The 22,045-nt window shown below is 41.7% G+C and overlaps 1 protein-coding gene across 12 annotated transcripts in view; it reads right to left on the reverse strand.

Annotated features, from left to right (window-relative positions):
- Caprin2 (caprin family member 2) overlaps window positions 1-21,179 on the reverse strand; it is a 48,957-nt gene extending 27,778 nt beyond the window's left edge. For 2 of the 12 annotated variants that reach the window (XM_060384538.1, XM_021636457.2), the window contains exons 1-6: window positions 19,959-20,964; window positions 15,991-16,053; window positions 11,354-11,440; window positions 5,606-5,844; window positions 4,308-4,390; window positions 1,272-1,433 (exon numbers count right to left, since the gene is read on the reverse strand). In XM_060384538.1, coding sequence (XP_060240521.1) covers window positions 1,272-1,433; window positions 4,308-4,390; window positions 5,606-5,844; window positions 11,354-11,440; window positions 15,991-16,053; window positions 19,959-20,210 — 886 coding nt within the window. In that variant the 5' untranslated portion in view covers window positions 20,211-20,964. The other 10 variants (XM_021636452.2, XM_021636459.2, XM_021636460.2 and 7 more) reach the window with 10 other exon arrangements.
- Between the last annotated feature and the right edge of the window lie 866 nt (window positions 21,180-22,045).

Raw genomic sequence — 22,045 nt, forward strand, 5'->3', positions numbered from 1 at the left:
AACCCCAAGACAAGGTTTCTCTATAGCCCTGGCTGTCCTAGAACTCTCTGTATATCAGGCTGGCCTCAACTATGGCGATCTACCCAAAAATAGCCTTATTAAAACTGCAATTACAGTTAAGTTTCCAAGGATAAATCATTAATCTCAGCTTAAAGCGGCCGCTGCCAAACCACTGTGGCCAGGAAAGCCAAGGAAGGTAGACACAGAGCCTTGGACTGGGTGCTAAGGGGAGGGAGGACTCGGGGTGCAGCTTAGGTCGTCGTTGGGCCTAGCAGGCACAAAGCACTGGGTTCCTGGATACTATTCCTAATACAACATGAACTAGACAAGCTTTGAATTCTAGTACTAGGGAAGCAGAGGCAGGAGGATAAAAAGTTCAGGATCATCCTAAATTATACAGTAAATTTAAGGCCCCTTGGGCTACATGAGATCCTGCCAAAAAAAACCAATTTTGTATTTTTAAAGAGAAAAAGGAAGCAAAGAGCTAATCAAGCAACACATTTCATTTTCTTTCTTCCTTTTTGTTTGTTCATTTGTAGACAGGGTCTCTCTGTTTCACAGCCCAGGCTGTCCTAGAGGTCATCTTATAGACAGGCTGGCCTCAAACCCACAGAGATCAGCCTGCCTCTGCCTCCTGAGTGCTGGGGCTACAGGCATGCACCACCATATCCAGCTCTACCACTGAGCTAAATCCCCAAACCCTAATTTTGTTTCTTTTCCCCTAAATTAATAACTAAACCCAAATTTACATTCTTCTACAAAATATTGTTTTCTACTATGACTTACATTTAAACTGTACTATAAATGTAATGATCTTATTACAGTTTAACAAAGAGGTTCATTCAGATTTTACAAATGTTTTGTTTTAACCTAATGTTTTCTCTCAAAACAAAATATAATCTAAATCATTTCAAAATGATGGTTTTACAGTGCAGTAAGAGATGCAACTTCTATAATAGAATATATGTCATGACAGCAGAAAGGCACTACCAAGAGGGAGCACAAGAGTTATTAGGAATAAAAATAATGATATATATGTATGAAAATATCAGTGTAACATTTGCTTTGTATGCCAAGCAAAAATTCAAAAACAAACAAACAAACAAACAAAAAAAAAAACAAAACAGGAGTCCTGGTACAAACCTATTAATTCCAGCACTCAGAAGATAGAGGCAGGACAATTATCCAAAACCAGCCAGCCAACTTGGGCTACATAGTTATACCCTGTCTCAAAAAAGGCAAGCTAAAGAATTTCAAAGATTACAACAAACCTGGCTCTTTGATGAACTCAGTCTTAGTCTTCAGTAACTGTTTTTTCTTTTCTGTTTGCATTATCATTTCTTCCTCTTTTTCCTTAGAATTTCTAAGAACTGGGATACTTTCAAAGTAGCCTGAGTTCAGCAATTTAGATAGCAGATCTTTCACATGTTTGTCTAAGAAAGTGTAATTAAGACTTAGTTAGCACATTAACTAAGAGTTCATTGAAAATTATGGAGAATAAGAATCTCAATGATTTTCTGCTTATAGTTAATCATTACAAGAGTGGATGAGGGGAGGGAGCAGGGAATGACATCATACTACAAACTGTCTGTTCTAGGAAAACAGAAGAGTAATTCATCTTTATATGTCACACTGAATCAATTCAAAACAATAAAGGCAAGATATTTAACAAATCACTTAAGTTTCTCTGGGTCTCTATTTTCACTATTTGAAGAATGACTAAAAGTCAAAGAACCTTATCAAAGAGCTTGAGATGGCATATATTCCCTGAGCCGAGACATTTTTCCCATCTGCCACCAACATATTGTAACTAGCCACTACTCTGGATTTGCAGAAATAAAACTTAGTTCCTCAATCATAACCAATAGGAAACCTTATCCTGGACACTTCTGGTTTTGTTGTTGTTCTATTTGGTTAGTTATTGGCGACTGGGTCTCACTAAATAGTCCAGGCAGTCTCAAACTGGTTATTCTTCTACTTTAGCCCCCCAAGGACTGGGGTTACAGGCTTGAGCCACCAGATCTTATGTATTCTTAAATTACAAAATTCCTTCATTAGCATTTCACTCAAAGGCAGGTAGCGGTGGCATACACCCTCAGTCCTAGCACTTGGGAGGCAGAAACAGATGGATCTCTGTGATTTCAAGGCCAGCCTCATATACAGAGCAAGTATCAGGACAACCAGGGCTAACAGAGAAACCCTCCCTCAAAAAACCATACATATATGCGTATATATGAAATATATATATATTTCACTCATTATTCACTGCATGTCACTCCTAACATACTGGCACTAGATAGTTTTTTTTTAACATAAAAATAATGTCAAAGTTGTATATATTTTATTTTAAATGCCCAATAAAACCCAATCCAAACCAGACAGAGGATCCCTACTTGGTCTGTGTCTAATATTAATTGTAATTAATTGTAATATTAATTATAATCAGTATTATAACACTGATTCTTTTTTTTAATCAGCCTTTTTGTTTTTTTGAAACAGGGTCTCACCCTGTAACCCAGGCCAGCCTCAAACTCACAGCAATTCTCCTGCCTCAGTTTCCTGAATACTGGGATTATAGGCATGCCACCATGGCTATACTTTAGTCAGCTTTGAGGTATTACATGCAAACAACAATTTTCACTTCAAATGAATAGCTCTAACAGATACAACCATGCTACCACCAACAGAGCCACAATTTCAAAGCATTTTTATCACCCACCACATCCCTCAAGGCCCCTGACAACTACTATCCTTTTGAGAATTTCATATAAATGAAATCATACAATATATACTCACATACTAGCTGGCTTCTTTCACTAAGCATAATTTTTCACTAAGCATGTTTGAGATTCTCCCATGCTCTCGTATGTATTAATAATAGTTTTTTGTTGTTACTGTTTGTTCTTAAGCTCTCACTATGTACCTCAAGCTGGCTTAAAACTCACTATGTACATCAGGCTGGCCTCAAACTGTAAGGATCCCCCACCTCCCAAGTGTTGAGATTACAGGCGTGAACCACCATACCCAGCCATTTCTTTTCTTAATTGCTAAGGATCTACTAGTTAAATATACCATATTTTGTTTATCAATTTACTGCTATACATCTATACTGACTCCGGTTGAAAATTACTATGATTAAATAGTATAAACATGATATACAGAAACTTAAGGTGAGCACATGGTTTCATTTATCTTGGGTTCTAGACATGCAACTGTTTGGCTATATGATAAATATACACTTAATTTTACAAGGAAGTACCAAACTCTCTTCCAAACCACTTCTTTCTTTGTTTTTCTGTTTTTGTTGTTGTTGTTGTTGTTTTTCTAAGACAGGATTCATCATGCTTCTCAGGATGGCCTTGAATACCCAGGCTCAAACAGCTTTCTGACCTCAGCCTCCTGACTGATTGGGACTAGAGATGCATTCCACCATGCCTACATCAAAAATGAGTTGTAAATCTTGATCGTTCTACATACATGGGTATTTTTTCTGTAAGCATGTGTATTTGTGTGTGACTGCATGGGCACATGCCTAAGGAGGCTGTCGGTGAACATCAGGGTCTTTTTCAATCACTCTCTCATTAAACTTGGAGCTTGTTGATTCAGCTAGACTGGCTGGGCAGCAAGCCGGAGACCCTCCTTCCTTCATCTCCCCAGCAATGGGATTTCAGCCACTGCAGAGCCAGCCCTTTATTTATTTATTTATGTAAACACAGAGACTAGGGGATCTAGCTCCGGGTTCACGGATACACATCCAGCACTTCACTACACCAAGCCCCACACTCGACTATTTTCTAAGCAGGAAGAAATTAACTAATAACAAAAATGTTTATTAACTTTAGAGAATTTAAGATCCTAAGCTATCTACTTCATATTTCACATCTGGCCATTTGAAGTGGTCGTTTGACTGTCCAACAAACAGTAGAGCTGAACCACTTTCAATTCTTACCGACAATGACCTACTAAGTAAGCCTCAGAGTAACAATGTAGGGATTAAAGTTCTCAAATAGAACATGTGTCACTATTCAGAACAGGAAACTGATTATGCTAGTACTGAAGCCAGAACTAGTGCATCTGCTCCCAAATCATATTGGCTGTCATTTCAAAATTTTGTTAGTTTCTTTTTTGTGAACAGGAATGTAGGAATGTAGATTCTTTTAACATAAATAAATGGTTCATTCTTCCAATGAATACAGCATTGTCAAACACGTAGGTTCTGATGGACACAGTTTAGACCCCCAGTCATACTAAATTGTAGACAAAACGTTTACTCTTTGCTGCCTAAGTCCAGGGTAGAGAGAACTCACATGTCGTTCCTACCACTGCTTTCTCACTACCTTCCAAAAGGTCCCAAAAGTACAAGGATGACTGCTCCATCTGGTCTTCAACACTGACAAGGAAAAGCAGCAGCAGAACAAAGTGGCTTTAGACACACATACACATGAAGAGCAGCACAATGCATGAAATACAACCCACCAACAGTCAAGATATGTAAATATGATAATTTTATCCTTTACTGTTTGGAAGAAAATATTTACCTTATGAATAGTTATTAAAAGTAAATGTGTTCCTTAAATAAATAAAAAAGATTTTACCAAATACAACAATTAAGGAACAGACCAAGAGTTTAAGCTGCTAGTGCAGTATTATCAGTTATCATCAAATATATATCTCAGAAATAAAAATGAAACGGAAACATTTAAAGCTTCATTTAAGGTCACTTTATAGAGGGTAGCTGATTTTCATTTCCTGGACCAACCCAAACTGAGAAGGAAGCAACCAACAAGCAACAAATAGGTGGCAATGGAGCAGAGAGAGCATGAGCATGGAGTAAGACATGCAGCCCTCTAGGGTAAAATGAGTTTTATCCAGCTTCTTCCTGACACCAGGCTAATTTTTCGTAACAGCTGAACTCTTCTTGGTTCTGCTTTCACAGATAACAAAAAGTTGGACCAATCCACATTTAAGAAAGCAAAGGCATAAACATCTGTCTGTTAGGTGATTTATTCCAATACAAAAAATAGTGGTTAACCATGGAAGGACACAGTAGGTAACCTAAATTTTGCAGTTTTAAATTATTAGTTCATTTGTAACTAGCATCACAGTTAATATCTGCACAGAGGTAAAACAATGATCAAGAGGGGCTGGAGAGATGGGTTAGGAGTTAAGAGCACAGTCTGCTCTTCCAAAGGACCCAGGTTCAATTCCCAGCATCCACATGGCAGCTCACAACTGTCTATAACTCCTGTTCCAGGGGACACAACCCCCTTACACATGCAGACAAAACACCAATGTACAGAAAAAAATATATATATATAAAAAAAAAAAAAATCAAGGTTTTTTTTTTGTTTGTTTGCTTGTTTTTTAGTCTCACCACACCTAGCCAAGCAACATTTTTAGAATCAGTGTTACACTAAAGACAAAGCTAATAAAAACATTCAAATTTATTGAATTTCTGAACAATCTATCAAACATATCTAAGTTTTTCATACTGAGTCAAATTAAGATTTTCTTAGTAAATTAGGAATTAACCCTACCTGTAACAGAAAAGCTACAAGTGTTACCAATTCTATTATTTCAGGAAAATCTTTACAGACTGACTTACCTCAGACTTTCATTTCTCTCAGGGCAGGCTAGTTTTGAGAATTTAATGAGGCGGTCAAGTTCTTTGGAAGGCAAACACAGTGCACCGTTCAAGCCCCCTTTGAAGTCTTCTTGTACATGTTCTCGGGTCAAGCTCTGCAATACATACTGAGTATGAAGTACGGTGCGGAGCTTTTTTTTCTCAGCCTCGAGTTTTAGCATGTGCTCCCTTCTCTGGGCCTTCTTCTGCGCTTTCAGTAGCTGTGAAGACAAATGCAGGCTCACATCTCAACCACCCACGGAGCAACTCACATATAACAAAATCTAACCACAAATAGCTAGGATCAGATGATACATTTCACAACCGAAAAACTGAACAAAGGCTGGGTGTGGTGACACATGCTTTTTATCCCAGTACTTGGGAAGCAAAGGCAGGTAGGTTTCTATGAGTTCAAGCACAGCCTGGTCTACAAAGTGGGGTCCAGGATAGCCAGGGCTACATAGAATCCATTTCCTTGTCACTGAGTAATAAGCTAGTTTATTATTCATATAACCAACATACAGTTTCAATACACAGAGTTGAAACTACTTGCTCTCACCTCCAAGTTACACCTAGTATCTCAAATACACCAGAGAACCATCATATATGTGCACACTAATCTCAGAGCTGAGGTATGGCGGTGAATGCAGGAACATCAGGAATTCAAGGTCATCTTCAATCATGGACAAAACAACAACAAAATTCTTATTTGTGTTCATCAAATCTTTTTGGAGCAACTATTCTTTAAAAAGAATGAAAAGAATGTTTTACTTTAATTTGGGTTTATTTTTTTTTTCATTTCCCGAAGAAAATTATTTAAACTGAAATGTTCAGTTTGTAACAACCAAAGACTGACTGAAGTATACAGAACTGAAATCTGATAGACACAAAATGTCTTCTAATGTATGTTCAGTACTCAACTCAAAAATCTAAAATCTGAAATTGAGTACCAATGTGAAAACACAAAATGTGAAAAGTCCACATTTAACCCCTCTGTGATGGGTCACAGTCAAAAACGTAGGCAGAGTGGGTTAGGGCAATGACTCCGTGGCTAAAGGCACTTGCCTCCAAGCCTGACTACCTGAGGTCTCTTCTGGGCTTCATATACTAGAAGCACAAATGTCCCTGAGTTCTACTCATGCTGTGGCATGTATATACCATCGCCACCCAACACACACATGCAAGATAAGCAAACATAAATACAGAAGCACACTAATGGTACTGCATAGATTACCCTTAGGCTGTTAAATGAATTGCATATTTAGAAGTATCTCTCATTTCCAAGATAGTTCATTTTATATGCATAATTAATTATTCCAAAAACAAAAAACTTCTGACCCTAGACATTTGGGGCAAGAAACTCAAGCTTTTCTTTAAAATACCCATAGCAAATGTGTCATGTCCCCTGCTTCCATCATTAAATTTTTTTAATTGAATTACGTATTCTATTTTTTTTTTAATTCCATACATATATGACATAACAAACCTTGGTCATATCCATCCCCTAATCCTTCCCTCTAGCTAGCTCACCCCATCCAACCACTCACCCCAACATATCTACAATCCCAACCTGTTTTAAACCCCTTTCTTTAAAACCCACAAAGTCCAGTTAGTGCTGGCCATCTGCGCGTGTGTGGTGAAGCAGCGTAGGCAGTGCTGCCAATGGCTTCACTTCCCAAAGAAAAGTGACTTGCCTCCCTCAGCAGCCATCAACTGCCATTAGCACCTTAGCTAGGGGTAAGGCAGAGGAAGCCCGAGGGGTATACAGCTTGTGTTATTGGGTATTAAACACAGGGCCTTACACACGATTCATTTTTAGTAACAATTTGTTTCTATCAGTCTGGATGGAGCTATATTAAAGTGACTATGTGTGTGTGTGTGTGTGTGTGTGTGTGTATAAATATATATGTGAATGTGTGTCTATAGTGCATGCCTTTAATCCCAGGGAGGCAGAAGCAGGTAGTTCTCCATGAGGCCAGCCCAGTCTACAAAATGAGTTCCAGGACAGCCAAGGCTATCCAGAAAAACCCTGTCACAAAAACAAAAAACAAAACAAAAGATATTAAAAAGTTGATGCAACTTAAGTTTTAAGTTCCCCTGAGATAATTTCTGTGCACGAATTATGCACCTGAATCTATGTTAAAGTTCATAACTATATCTTGAAGGTTAGCATGTTATATAAGCAAGGTGGCATACCATTTAAATAAAAAGTATATTGCCAGGCATGATAACACATGCTTTGAATCCTAGTACTCAGGAGGCACAGGAAGGTAGACTGTTATGAGTTCAGGGCAGCCTGGGCTACATAGTGAGACCCTATCTCAAAAATAATAATAATTAGCTAGGTGGTGGTGCACGCCTCTAATCTCAACACTTGAGAGACAGAGGCAGATTTCTTTGAGTTTGAGGTCAGTCTAGTCTACAGGGCGAATTCCAGGACAAACCTACACAGAGAAACCCTATCTCAAAAAAAAAAACAAAAAACAAACAAAACAATAGTTACCTGTTTCCACTAAGAAACAAAACAATAGTCTACCTGTTTCTACTAAGAAAACAGTTTCCTACACAGCTTTTATGATTATGTTTCTATAATACCAGTTAGTTTTTAAAACTAAATAGCAAAAAAAGAAAAAACTCTCTATAAATTGGTTATTGATATGAGTATAAACATCTTAGAGTCTGTAAGATCTATCCAGATAGGCACGGTGGTGCATGCCTAAGACCTCAGTACTGAAGGGCTAAGATAAGATCACAAATTTGAGTATAGCCTGGTCACATGAGACATCCCAAAAAAACCCTGTCTACACAGCAAGACAGAGGAAAGGAAAAAAGAAAAAGAGAGAAGTATAAAGAAAGAAAACAAAACAAAAAGGAAATTTTAAAAAGATGTTCATAAATCCTAACAAACTGAGATTAAAGGATTAAAAAGAAAAAAAAATATCCAGTTCATTCCTTTCTAAGGGTATGGAAACAACTTACTAAATTTGTTTACTAGCAGAGAAAGAAGACAATGGGAAGATTTTGTGTCAACAAGGATGTGCCCTGAAGACAGCAAAGGATCAGTAAGGCTTTTTCTGAGATCTGGACATGGACTGTACAGTCACACTTCCCAGAGCTACAAGTTTTGTGTTTCTGCCTGAGGGAGGAAAAACAGAAATGGCACTTTCACTCTCCAAGACATTTTAGCTTAGTATATATAAGAAAAGCAAACAATTACCAGAAATGACTTCAGGGCTGTGTTTCAAAGAGCTGGGGAGATGGCTCCGTGGATAAGCACAAGCGTGAGGAGAACTTAGAATTCCATTCCAATCCCCACGATCCACATAAAAGCCAGGCAGCCATTGCGGCTGCCTCTAACACCAGCATTCAGGAGCCAGAGACGGAATCCCTGATGAAACTGGCTACTAGGCTGGCTGATAGGCAACCTCTGGATTCAACTGAGACCCTAACTCAATAAAGTAGAGAATAATCAAAGAAAAGAACCCAAAGTCAGCATTGGGTCTCCTCACACGTGCACATACATAAAACACAAAGAAATAAATACATACACACCACATCATCACTTCAAATTTCCCTTTAGCCTATTTTCAAAAATTAAACTAGGTGTTTTGTGGGTTTATGCCAACTGGAAAGTCCTCCAGCAAAGTATATGTCACATCAAATAGTGATGTGTGTAATTCATTTATCAGTTTATTACTTTCTGGCAGTGCTAGGAATCAAACCCAGGGCCATGCACATGGCTAGGCAAGTGTTCTGACCACCAGTGAACTATACTCCAGCCCCTAGCTAGCTTTTATTTTTCTGCATCCACGATGAAAGAGACTACCCAGCAGAGACTGATATATAAGAGGAGCTCAAACATCTGTTAAATCAATCAATTCAACAAAGTCCACTAGCTCCTGATTAGATGTCATGAAAAGCAACTAACAGCTTCTTCTCCTTACCCATGTAGAAACTAGGAAGACCTTAGACCTTTCTCTTCTGCTTAGTTGATCAGTTTAGAAAGGAGAACACAAAAAATAAACAATTTGATCATCAATACTTAATCAAAGTTTATTTTCTAAACCATGACTTAGGATAATGGATTCTTGCCAAGAGATAGAAATCACCCCAAGAAATTAAGGAGAATGTAGTTAGACTGCGCACAAAAGAAAAAAAATGTTTCACAACTTATAAAAGTGACAACAACGAAAACAATTTAATAGTAGTCCAAAACTTACCAGAAAAAGGAACAGGAAATGACTAGCAAACACCCGGAGGGCTTGACTCCAGAGGGCAAGCCCAGGGCTAGAAGGATGACTCAGCAGTTAAGAGAAGAGGACCCTAGGTTTAGTGCCCAGCACCCACATGGTGGCTCACAATCATCCTTGACTCCAGTTCCAGGGAATCTTGAACCTCCTCAGGCATCAGATATGCATATGGTACACATAGACACACATACAGACAGAATACTCATACACATAAAATTATCTAAAAATACTGAAAAGGGGAGAGGGGCAAGCTCTAGACTACTATCACATCACAAGGAGAAAGAAATCTAAAGCAGTGGCCAGGCATGGTGATGCATGCCTTTAATCAACACTTGAAAAGCAGAGGCAGGCAGATCTTGAGTTCTAGGCCAGCCTGGTTACATTGTGAGTTTCAGACCAGCCAGTACTAAATAGTTAGATCCTGATTCAAAAGGGGGAGGGAGAGAGGAAGATGATGGGAAGGAAGGAGAGGAAGGAAGGGAGGGAAGGAGAGAGGAGGTGAGGAGGCACACAGAAAGAGAGAGATCTAAAGCATATGCAAACAGTAAAAATGCTTTCATGGAATCACTAAACTTGCCAAGGCGGGTGCTATCTCTAGATCACCATGGTAGAACAGCCCTAGGAAAAAGAATCCATCTTTCAAGGGATCATAGAACTCAAAGGCATACACTGGCTCTACCACTTACTGGTCGCTATTTTTAGTTAATTCCATTTGTAATAAGCCTCAGATCCCATACCTATCCCACGGGGCTACTGTATCTCCAACTATGCTGTTGAAAAACTCTAATGGCACTACACAGACACCTAGCATCTAGTACTGTTTTAAGAAAGATTTAAATCTTGGACAGAAGAGATGGCTCAGTGGTTAAGAGCAAATACTGCTCTTGAAGTAGACCTGGTTCAACTCCCAGCGCTCACCTGGCAGAGCGCAACCATCTGTAACTCAGTTCCAGGACCCTGAGAAACTCCTCTGACCTGTGTGGGCACCAGGCGTGAGCATGGTGCATGTAACACGCCTTCAGGCAAAACCCCGCACACACATAAAATCAGTCCAAAAACAGGAGAAGGAGTGAACAGCCATGGGCATAAAAACTAAGTAAAAGCTAAAATAGGACAGAGCGGCTTTGATAAGATGGAAAACTTTAAGTATTACACAAATATATTTCCACCCATCTAAACAAAAAGAGGTGTGAAAAAAAATCTACTAATAGTAGAACAAACCTAAATAAATTTAGCAAAAAATTAAAAATAGCCTAAAGTTGCACACAGTGGTGCACACTCAGGCGGCTGAGGAATAAGAATCACAAATCCCAGGTGTGCCTGGACAATGCAGTGAGCTCGTAGACATCCTAGGCAGTTAGTGAGGCTTCTCCAGTACAGCATCAGCATGGCATCAGATGGGTGACAAGCAAACACTATTTTTAGGTAGCGGCGTTTTCTTCAAGGTCACAGGTAAGGTAGGTAATGAAAACATACTCACATCTTGGCTTAGTACAGAAAAGGTTTTCTGAAGCTCCTTGGCAAATTCCAAATTATGAAGTACTTCTTCATACTTTTCCACTGCTTCCTAACAGACAGAATTGAAAAACAGCAAATCAGCAGATGTCTCAGAATAAATAGTAAGTGTGCCTTAAGTTGCTAAAGGACTGGAGAGATGGCTTGTGGTTAAGAGTGCAAGCCGCTCTTCCAGGGGACCTCAGTCCCCAACTCCCAAGTCACCCATGACTCCAGCTGTAGATAATCTAACATCCCCTTCTGGTCTCCACAGACACCCGTATACATGCGTGTGTGTGTGCCACACACATTAAAATAAAGGAGACAGAACTCTAAAAGTTAGAAAAGCATTTAATGGGGCTGGAGAAACAGCTCGGAGGTTAAGAGCACTGGCTGTTCTTTTTGTTTGTTTGTTTGCTGTTTTGGTTTGTTTTTGGTTTTTTTTCAAGACAGAATTTCTCTGTCTGTCTGTCTGTCTGGCCGGCCTTGAACTCTTAGTAATCTGCCTGCCTCTGCCTCTGGGATTACAGGTATACACCACCATGCTCCGCCACTAGCTGTTCTTCCAAAGGTCTTGAGTTCAATTCCCAGCAACCACATGATAGGTCATAACCATCTATAATGAGATCTGGCACAGGCATACATGCAGGCAGAATACTATATAAATAATAAATTAATCTTAAAAAAAAAAACCCAGATACTTAAGAAAAAGTGTTTACAAGTTATATAAAGTTATATAAAGCAATTTAATGCTGGAACTTTTGTTTATTTTAAGACAGGCTCACACTGTACCTCAGGCTGGATTAAAACTCATTATGTATTCCAGGCTAGACTAAACTGTGATTCCCCTGCCTCAATCCCTCAAGCGCATCTTTAGATATACCATCATGCTTGGCTTCAGTTTTATGTTGAAAACCAGAGCTCTGGGTCAGTGAGGTGGTTAAGGAGTAAAGGTTCTTGCCGCCAAACTGAAGACTTGAATTTAATCCCTAGGACCCACATGACAGAAGACAGAACTAACTCCAGCAAGTTGTCATCTGGCCTACACACACACACACACACATATACACAAGTAACAAAATAATTTTTAAAACAATAAAAAGAGAAATCCACACTCTAATTCTTTTTTTTTCCAAGACAGGGTTTCTCTGTGTAGCATTTGCTGCCCCAGACTAGCTTTGTAGACCTGCCCCTGCCTCCCTAGTGCTGATTACAGACAGGTACCACCACAACTCTAATCCTGCCCTACCTTACAGCACTTAAGTTACGGACATCTATGGGTTTTAAGAACACTAAGCCATTAGCTTCCTTAGTCGATATCATTCACCACTCAAATGCACTATAAAAATAATACAGTATTACACAGGAGAACAGCAACTGTCAACCATGTACAATATGGTGAGAAATATGTAAATGCCAGTAGCAACAACGTAAGAACCGCAGCAGCTATACGGAAATGCGTAAGTCATTACCTGTAGCACTGTAACAAGACATTACATCCTATTAAAATTAAAGAGGCAATATTTTTTTCTTTTAAGGTTTCATGTGTGAGCCAGGTATGGTGGTGCACACCTGTAATCCCAGCACTCAGAGAGGCAGAGGCAGGGGATCTCTGGGAGTTCAAGGCCAGCCTGGTCTACAAAGCAGGACAGGACAGCCAAGACTACACAGAGAAACCCTGTCTCAAAAAACCAAACAAAACAAAAAAAGTAGGGTTAGAGATGGCATGTGGTTAGGAGCACTTGTTACTCTTGCAGAATTCCTAGCACCCTCATGGTTCACAACCATCCAGATTTCCAATTCCAAGGGATTCAATATTCTGACATCCAAAGACACCAACAAGCACACATGTGGTACACATACCTATATGTAGGCAAAATAATCACACAAAATAAAATGATCAAATCTAAGAAAACAAAAAGCATAAGCAAAGGAAGGGAGAGAGTTTAAAATCACAGCTAGGAAAGAGAAAAGATACCAGGAGGAGCACCATTGGTGTCTCTGTGTTACGTGAGTCAAGGGGAACACAGATGCTTGTTTTATTATCCATTATGACTATGGGCAACACTTTGTCAGGACTGCATTATTTCATAACAGAAAAGGCGCTATGGGCAGAAAATGTAATGATGGCACATGATCTTCAGAGGACCATAAAATAAAGGAGTACCATTTAACACCGTCTCTCAAGAGGCGGCACTATTAGCCGGGTACTACCTCAGTTTACCAGTGTGTACCATTCTTCTTCCTCTCCACCCAGTAACAAAGGCCTCTCTATCTGGGTCCTCAGACCTGATTCAATTCTGCCTTTGTAGGAAGCCTTACTCTGTGATTCCTCTTTCATGTTAATATGTGTGTGTGTGTGTGTGTGTGTGTGTGTGTGTGTGTGTGTGTGCTCACACCCACTGGTGGTTTTTACAGGTTTTCTTTTTAATTTTAACTTAATGTATATGTATGTTTTGCTTTGTATATAGGTCCGTGTATCATTTGTGTGCCTTCAGGCCACTGAGGCCCAAAGATGGCATCAGATACCCTGGAACTTGAGTTATAAATGTGAGCCACCATGTGGATGCTGTGAGTTAAACCAGTAAGTACTCTGTTGAGCCATCACTGCAGCACCCAACATTTATTTTTAATGGTGCACATGTGTGTATAAGGTAAATGACGATGAATACGCATGACCAACGGTGCTGAAACTATCAGATACCCTGGAGCTGGAGTTACAGGCAGTTGTGGGCTGTATGGGTGCCAAAAACTAAACTCAGGACATTCTCTGTAAGAGTAGTTAAGTGTTCTTAATCACTGAGCAAGCTCTCCAGTCCTACTCAGGGGTTTTTGTTTTGTTTTTGTTTTTTTGAAACAGATTCCACTGGCCTGGAACTTGCTAATAAGCTAGCAAGCCCAGGAATCTGTCCCCACCACTCCAGTGCTGGGATTTCAAGAATGCGCCACCACACCCAGCTTTTTACATGGACTCTGGGGACTGAACTCATAATCTCATGCTTGTGTAGCAAGCACTTAACTGAGCTCAGATCAAAACATCCTCAGTGATAACACTCTGGCAGAATACTTTCTTCTGGAATTCTTACAGAAAGAGACCCTTCCACATTTTAAGTTAGTGGACAGAACATGAAAGAAAGGAAGGAAATAAATGCTGACTGATAGCCAAGGCTCTCCACCAGCTCTTCACCACACATGCTCAGAGCTCACACAATGCAAAGCTAAACCTCAACAGAATCATAATTGCTATACCATAGCTTCTAAGTCAAAGAAGATGACAATACAGCAAGGAGGAAAGCACCTTGAATGCCTAAAACCTACAATACATAACCAGTAATTTTAGTTGAACGATAACAGGCCCATGAGCCAGATCAAATAATTTCAGGGACAGTTCAGCAGTTAAAAAGTACTTGCTGCTCTTTCCAGAGGGTGTGGATTGGTTCCTGTCACCCACGCTGGGCAGCTCAGAACTGCCTATACCTACAGCTTCAGGGGAACCAACACCTCCACAGCTACACTAACATGCACATACACACAGAGACATACATGCATACACATATATTTTAAAAAATAAACCATAAACAACCTCAAACACATTTTGTCCCTTCTTAAATGGCAGGAAATGTGATCAAGCAAAAACAGCAAATATCAATAAAGCATTTTTTATTCCATATTGCAAAAGTTCTCCATAAATTAGGCAAAAATCGGAGAGATGGCCCAGAGGTTAAAAGCACTACTTGCTCTCCCAGGGGTCTTGAGTTCAATTACCAGCAACCACATGGTGGCTCACAACCATTCATAATGAGATCTGGTGCCCTCTTCTGGCCTGCAGATAGAACACTGTATACATAATTTTAAAAAATTGGAATTACCAGTTATAGCATGAATAAGTCAAACATGTTAAAAATATATATAACTGGGCATAGTGCTTCATGTCTGTAAAACAAGCATTCAAAGGGTGATGAAGAAGGATCACTGTGAGTTCAAAAGAAGAAAAAGTAGAATCAATATTTACAGTAAAGTTAGTGTTTAAAAGCCAGGGTACAGCTCAAATACGAAAGAAATTAAAAGACAACAACTGAAGAATCATGAGACAAAGCTACAATGAACAGATTTTAGAAAGATGTCAAACTTATATTAAGCCAGTGAAGAATTAAAAACTTGAGTATACTCAGTATTCCTGGCATAAATTATGTTTTAATGTATATGGTAACTCATCTAATTTGTGCTATTTATTTAGCCTGTTATCCAACTAATATCATCTACTAGTACTACAGAAATAAAGCCCATCTGTAAAGTCTAACAGACAAAAGTCACTAAGGAAAACCAGTAGATTCTAGCTCCTCTTTGACCTACCAAGTTCTATAGTTTCACTAAATCCGTATCAAGTTCTACCAAGAAGGAAACCAGACAGGGGTGGTGGCACACACCTTCAATCCCGGCACTGGGAGGCAGATCTCTGTTCAAGGCCAGCCTGGGCTACACACAAGTTCCAGGGCAGCCAGGGCTATGTGGAGACCCTGTCTCAAAAAACAAAAATCAAAGAAAGAAAGCAGACCAACTGGTCTAATGAAGGCCCTCACATTCCTTACCAACTGGTCTAATGAAGGACCTCACATTACTTACCAACTGGTCTGCGTTAAGCTGCTCTCCATTCTTTAGGCGATCTTTATAATCTTCCAGTTTGATCTACAAAAGAGAAGCATGCATCTATGGTACAGTCTGACAGAAACAGAAGCAAATTAGATTTTTGGTGTGCCAGACTATAATTTCATACAGGCAGACAGCAACAGTATTTGAGTTCAAAGTCAGGAGAAAACAAACAAACAAGGGGCTGGAGAGATGGCACTGTCTGCTCTTCCAATTCCTGGAAACCACATGGTGGCTCACAACCACCTATACTGGGATCTGATGTCCTCTTATGTGCATAGAACACATACAAATAAATAGATATTAAAAAAAAAAACACACACAGAGTAACACCACTATGCTTTGTTCCATGCAATACTCAGTCCAGGTCAACTTCCCACAACTTGACCAACGGAAAAAGAGAACATCTACCCAACCAGGGCGGACCTTGTGCTCCAGAATGTGTCTGCATCTCAAATGCAGCGGCCTGAGCTCTGAGAACAAGGTGCCTCACTATAGTTGGGATGCATTGCTCCTGGTATTTTAACTACCTCTCTACACTAAAACAGAAAAGCACCTCTAAAGAGGTGGAAGAGCCATCAGGCGGCAAACCTGCACAGGAGTAGAAGCAGGGGGACAGTGCTTGTGGTGGCAAGCCAATGTGGCAGGTGCTTCATTCCCATTCATTTAATGTTCACAATTCTGAGAAAAGGACTAGTCTCTCAACTTACATGGGGCATTGGGGGGGAGGGCAGGTTATAGGCCTGAGTGCCTGCCATGTATGAACTCAAAAGAACCTCACCGTAATAACTTTCTTTGTAAACAACAGAATTACTAGACATTTGGTATCCCAGTAAAAATTATTCAAAGGTTGTGGCTCATTTGAGAGAAAGAACTAAGGTGGCATTGTTAAGAGTTTAAGCTCTTCACCATTTTTAAAAGCAGTGTCCAACCTGAAGTTTCCCAAAATCAGGCACAAAAGCAGCAGGTCAGTGTATCTGTGGTTTTGATGCGTGTAGCATAATGAGGTATGAAAGGAAGTATTTAAAGGATACCTCATTAGAATATGAAAAATATTGGCACTGATAAAAATTTATGGGAAAATATGTGGCAAGCTAGCAAGATACACAGAGCTAACAGCATGCTAGAATAAGTTCACTGCTATTAACTAGTATATATGTCTAGTGATTGAAATTTTTATATTAGTTTGTATGCTAATAACTCTACTTCTAGAATATCTTTTAAGTACAGACATTTAACTTCTAAAAAATATTACTCTGAAATTGTAAAAATTAAGTCTTTCAAAGACTTAATTATGTGTGTCTGTGTGGGGATAGCTGCAAGTAAGTGCAGGGGCCCTGGGAGGCCAAGTCTTCACTGGACATTACACCTCCGTCACCACCATCACCACTGAGCTGGAATTACAGGGAGTGTGAGCTGCCTGATGTGGGAGCTGGGACTCAAACCCAGGTCCACTACAAGAGCAGTTAAGTACTCTTTTCCTATTGTTTGGAGACAGCATCTTCCTGCATAGCCCTGGCTGTCCTGGAACTCATCAAGAAGACCAGACTGGCCCTGAACTCAGAGATCTGCCTGCCTCTGCCTCCTAAGTGCTCGGATTAAAGGCATTTGCAACCATGCCCAGCTTTCTGTACAAACTGTTAATCTTTGAGCCATCCCTCTCCAGCCCCAAATCCTTTTAAAATTCTTAGAGTGTGTGTGTGTGTGTGTGTATGTGTGTTTAGGTCAGAGGACTTTGGGGGTTGATGATGTCCTCCACTGCAGAATCCTGGTGTTGAGCTCAGGTCATCAGGGTTGTATAGCAAGCAGCTTGATCAGTTCAGCCATCTCAACAACTGAATTGTTTTCCCTCTTAATGGCTTCTATTTATAATCATCTACTTAAATAGGGTCTTAGGTCAATCATGTGCCCCAACCTAGAGGTGCTCAGCCAGAGCAATTTATTCCCACAGATATCTGAGGTTATCACAAAATGCAGAGTCTGGGGGGAGGTAGACAGTGCTTCAGGCATCGTTTAGGCAGATGCCAAGACTGTTGATAATCATGGCAATGCTCAGGACAGCTTCTCACAACAGGAACTAGCACAGTGGTTCTCAAACTGTGGAGCTCACATATCAGATATCCTATATTTACATTACATAATGTAATGTATATTTACCTTACATTATGGTTCATAATAGTAGCAAAGTTGTTACGTAGTAACAAAGAGTCAGGCATTAGGAAGGCTGAGAGCCACGGTCTAGCACAGAACATCAGTGGCATCACAGATGACTACTTCTGTACTAGCTCACCCTTGCTTACACTACTGTTACCTACTGAATTATGTGGCAAGTTAACTTTCTCATAGCAGTACCAAAATGTAGCGCTGTCTTTCATACTAAATGTTAGTTAACAAAACACATAAAATGGCCTGGAGAGATAACTTGACAGTTAAGAGCACTGACTGCTCTTTCAGAGGTCCTGGGTTCAATTCCCAGCACCCACGTGACAACTCAAAACTGTAACTCCTGGATCTGACACCCTTACACAGACATAATACAGGCCAAACATCAATGTACATAAAATAAAGAAAATAGATACCCAAAATATAAATTACAAAGCCGGGGGAGGTGGTACACGCCTATAATCCCAGCACTTGGGAGGCAAAGGCAGGCTGATTTCTGAGTTTGAGGCCAGCCTTGTCTACAAAGTGAATCCAGGACAGCCAAGGCTACACAGAGAAAGCTGTTTTGAAAACCAAAACCAAAACCAAAAAAATAAAGAAAAATAAGAAATTACATCTATGAGCCCCAAATTCAGGACATAAACCATTACACTATCCCACAAGCATTTGGCTAGCTCCTTTTATACTGGTTTTTGAATTCATAATGTTTTCCTAGAAGCTGGAAACAAAGACACTGGTACTAGCAGACAGGCATTCAGAATTAAAGAGGTGCTCTGGTTTAGCTGGATAATACAGGGATATACTGAGAAAAGTCATAAATGAATCTCCACTAACAGGCCCTGCACTAACTAGTTCTCAGTGTTAAGGACCACGGGCTGACCCAGGCACAATCTTGTCATACTAGCAACCAAATGCATGCATCTCAAAGATGTATGGAGAGAGATAAAGAGAAACTACCAGTCAATCTCTACCACAACCTTCTTCCCAGATGTGGTGGCAGCCTATCTCTTTATCCCAGCACTCAGGAGGCAGGGGCAGGCAGATTTCTGTGAGGCCAGACTGATCTGCAGAGAAACCCTGCCTCGAAAAACAAACAAAAACAAAACAAAGCCTTCCTAAGGTTTTAATAAGTTTTTTGAACACATCTTAAGAGAATATAGATCCAGATACTTACTCGGTAAAGGCAGGTGAGAAACATAGCACACAGTGCCTCCAGAGGGGCTGTCCCACAGGCTAATGACTCAGGGAATGAGAAATCACCACTCCGCTCACTGAACGCTAGGCTGGTAGGAAGCCAAGTCTCTTTACAGAACTGTGCCTACGCTACTTCCACCAACCAATCTTAAACCAGTATCTAGCAGTGGGAAAATTAATACTGAATCATTTTCTGGCTCCTAAGAAAATAATTCCAATGACTGCGGCAGCTACACTGCCACAGCACTTGCTGCAGTCCCATAGAAACGAGCTAAAATATCAAGCTATTCCTTATCTAGCATAAGATACAATAGTGTAACTCAAGAAATGAGTCAGACCTAAAACAGCAAACTGTTCACATACTTCAAAAGCAGTATGTGTAACAATTCCACTGGGAAGAATAGTTATTCAGCTGTGTTGGCAAATGAAACAAGCATTTAGCCTGGATGCTTGTTTCCAGGCAACTAAATCTCAAGGTCAATTAAATTTGCAGGAAGATAAGTGTTCTCTAATATAAAGAACATGTTAACTCCTTAACCCTAGCTTAAGGTCATGCACATTCAGAGCTGGGAGGGGTAAAAAGTTACCTTCTTCTTCTCGATGTTCCTAATTTTGTGTTTAAGGCATATGAGTCCATTATCAATATAGGTTTCATACGCCTGGGAAGGAGATGCAGCAGAACTGAGAGTAGACTGCTGGGGGCTCAGGGCTCGCTGGCTTTCCCCGTGCTGATTGTGGTTCACTTGGGACTTCGCTGACTTCATATTTCCCACTCTTCCCTCCTCTGAATGGCCTGAAGGTGACTGGTAACCAAAAAGGGACGAAGACAGTTGCACCATTGAAACAGATGAGGCTAAAGGATGGGAGGAGGGGTAAGTACAAATGTATACTAAAGGTGCACAGCGAGCTTTAACTTCTCTATGCACTCAAAACATAACGGTGCCTCAGACGGCGGGCTTCCACTCCCTTACTAAGCACTGGCCGAAGGCAACAGCCAATAAAAACAGCCTGCACGCAGGCAAAGTTTACACTATAGGAACGTTCCCAGAAGTTCTATTCCCCACATGGAGAACTGCCAAGCCAGCACAAGGCTTCTCTCTCCTCATTCTAAATAATTTCTGTGGTCAGCACGGGGCGGGGGGGGGGGGGGAGGGGGGAGTATGATCACTCTCCACAGTAACGCCTCTCTACCTGAGCCTTTACTGCAGCCCCAACTGCAATCTACCTCAAGCCTAGCGAACCAAGTTTCCTGAACAAGAACGGTAACGTCTCTTTGGCTGCCCAGGGCCTAGGCAAGTGCAGCCCCTGGACACGCCAGCCAAGTCTTCTCACAAACTGCGCACCGAGGTTGCTTCCAGCTGCGTGTGTGCTAACTCACAGTCACTCGCTCCCACAGCGGCAAGCCTTCCACTGCCCGCACCAAGGGACCGGGACCCCGTGGGTCGGGCACTTCACCTCCATGCAGGAGACCTCCCCCCACCAGCGAAGTCAGAGCCAGCCAGCCCCTGCACGCCCCTGCTGCACCGAGCGCCCTCGGGGCGGAGCGCAGCCGGGCCGCGGAGGAGCCCGACCCCGCAAGCCAGAGGCAGCGCAGCTCTCCACCCCGCCGCCCACCCCGCCGCCGCCCTGCTTCACCTCCCCGACGGCCTCCGGAGGCTCGCGGGAGCCCGGCGCGCCGCAACGAGGGCCGACAGCAGCCCGCACCCCCGCTCCTCCGGTCCCTCCCTCCGCCCGCCTCGGCTCAGCCCAGCCCGCCGCCACCGCCAACAGAGCAGGAGGTAACTCCGCTGCTCGCGCCCAAGCTCAGAAGCGCCGCGCGCGCAACTTATGTAGGCCGCGCACGGGGGAGGCCACGCCCGTGTACCGCCCATTTCCGGTGGTCCGCCCCGCCCCATTTCGCCTTTGGTGTCCCCCCCGCCCCCCGCCCCTTCCGGTTCCGGGGACTGCGGGGGCCAGGCCTCTTCCGGCTTGCTGAAGGCTTCCTGCGCAGGCGTTCCCCGTGCTCTCCTGCTGCGCCCTGGTGGCCAGCGCGGGCCGGCCAGTCTCAGCCAGTGACAGCTAGTCGCGTGCCCGCGTGCAGATGACTTCAATCCCTGGACAGGAGGCCCGTGTGTGGGATGACCGGATATACCACCCTTACACCTCAACGGCTCTCAAAGTACAGGAGCGAGATGGTTTAATCATTGTAGAATGAAGATCACCATTTCCTCTCAGGGGACTCAGCCTGTAAGAGCTTCGGAATTTCTAGATTTTGCCTCCCACCATCTGAGTTCATCCTGGTGCTATCACATACCTTCTTGTTTTTCTCTTATACCTGATGTGTGCACTGCATGAATATTTATGTGACACCGGACGAAGCCAGAAAAGGGTGTTGGATCACCTGGAACTGGCTTTTGCGAGCCACCGTTTGGGCGCAGGAAATTGAACCCAGACAAGGCCTGTGGAACAGCAGCCGGAGCTCCTAACCACTGAGCCATCTCTCCACAGCCTGTTCCGTACCTCAGTGTTGTGTTTCAGCTTTGGATCTCGGAACCCTGTATGCAGCTTGAACGCTAGACAAGCATTAGTGGGTCTGTTTTCCTCATTGTATAACCAGAGACAACAAGCTGCTGAACGGAGACAAGGAAAGCTGATACACTCACCTTTTGCCACAGAGTGGGCATGAAAGCCTTTG

The sequence above is a fragment of the Meriones unguiculatus genome, chromosome 5, assembly GCF_030254825.1.
Source record: "Meriones unguiculatus strain TT.TT164.6M chromosome 5, Bangor_MerUng_6.1, whole genome shotgun sequence".
NCBI classification, from domain to species: domain Eukaryota; kingdom Metazoa; phylum Chordata; class Mammalia; order Rodentia; family Muridae; genus Meriones; species Meriones unguiculatus.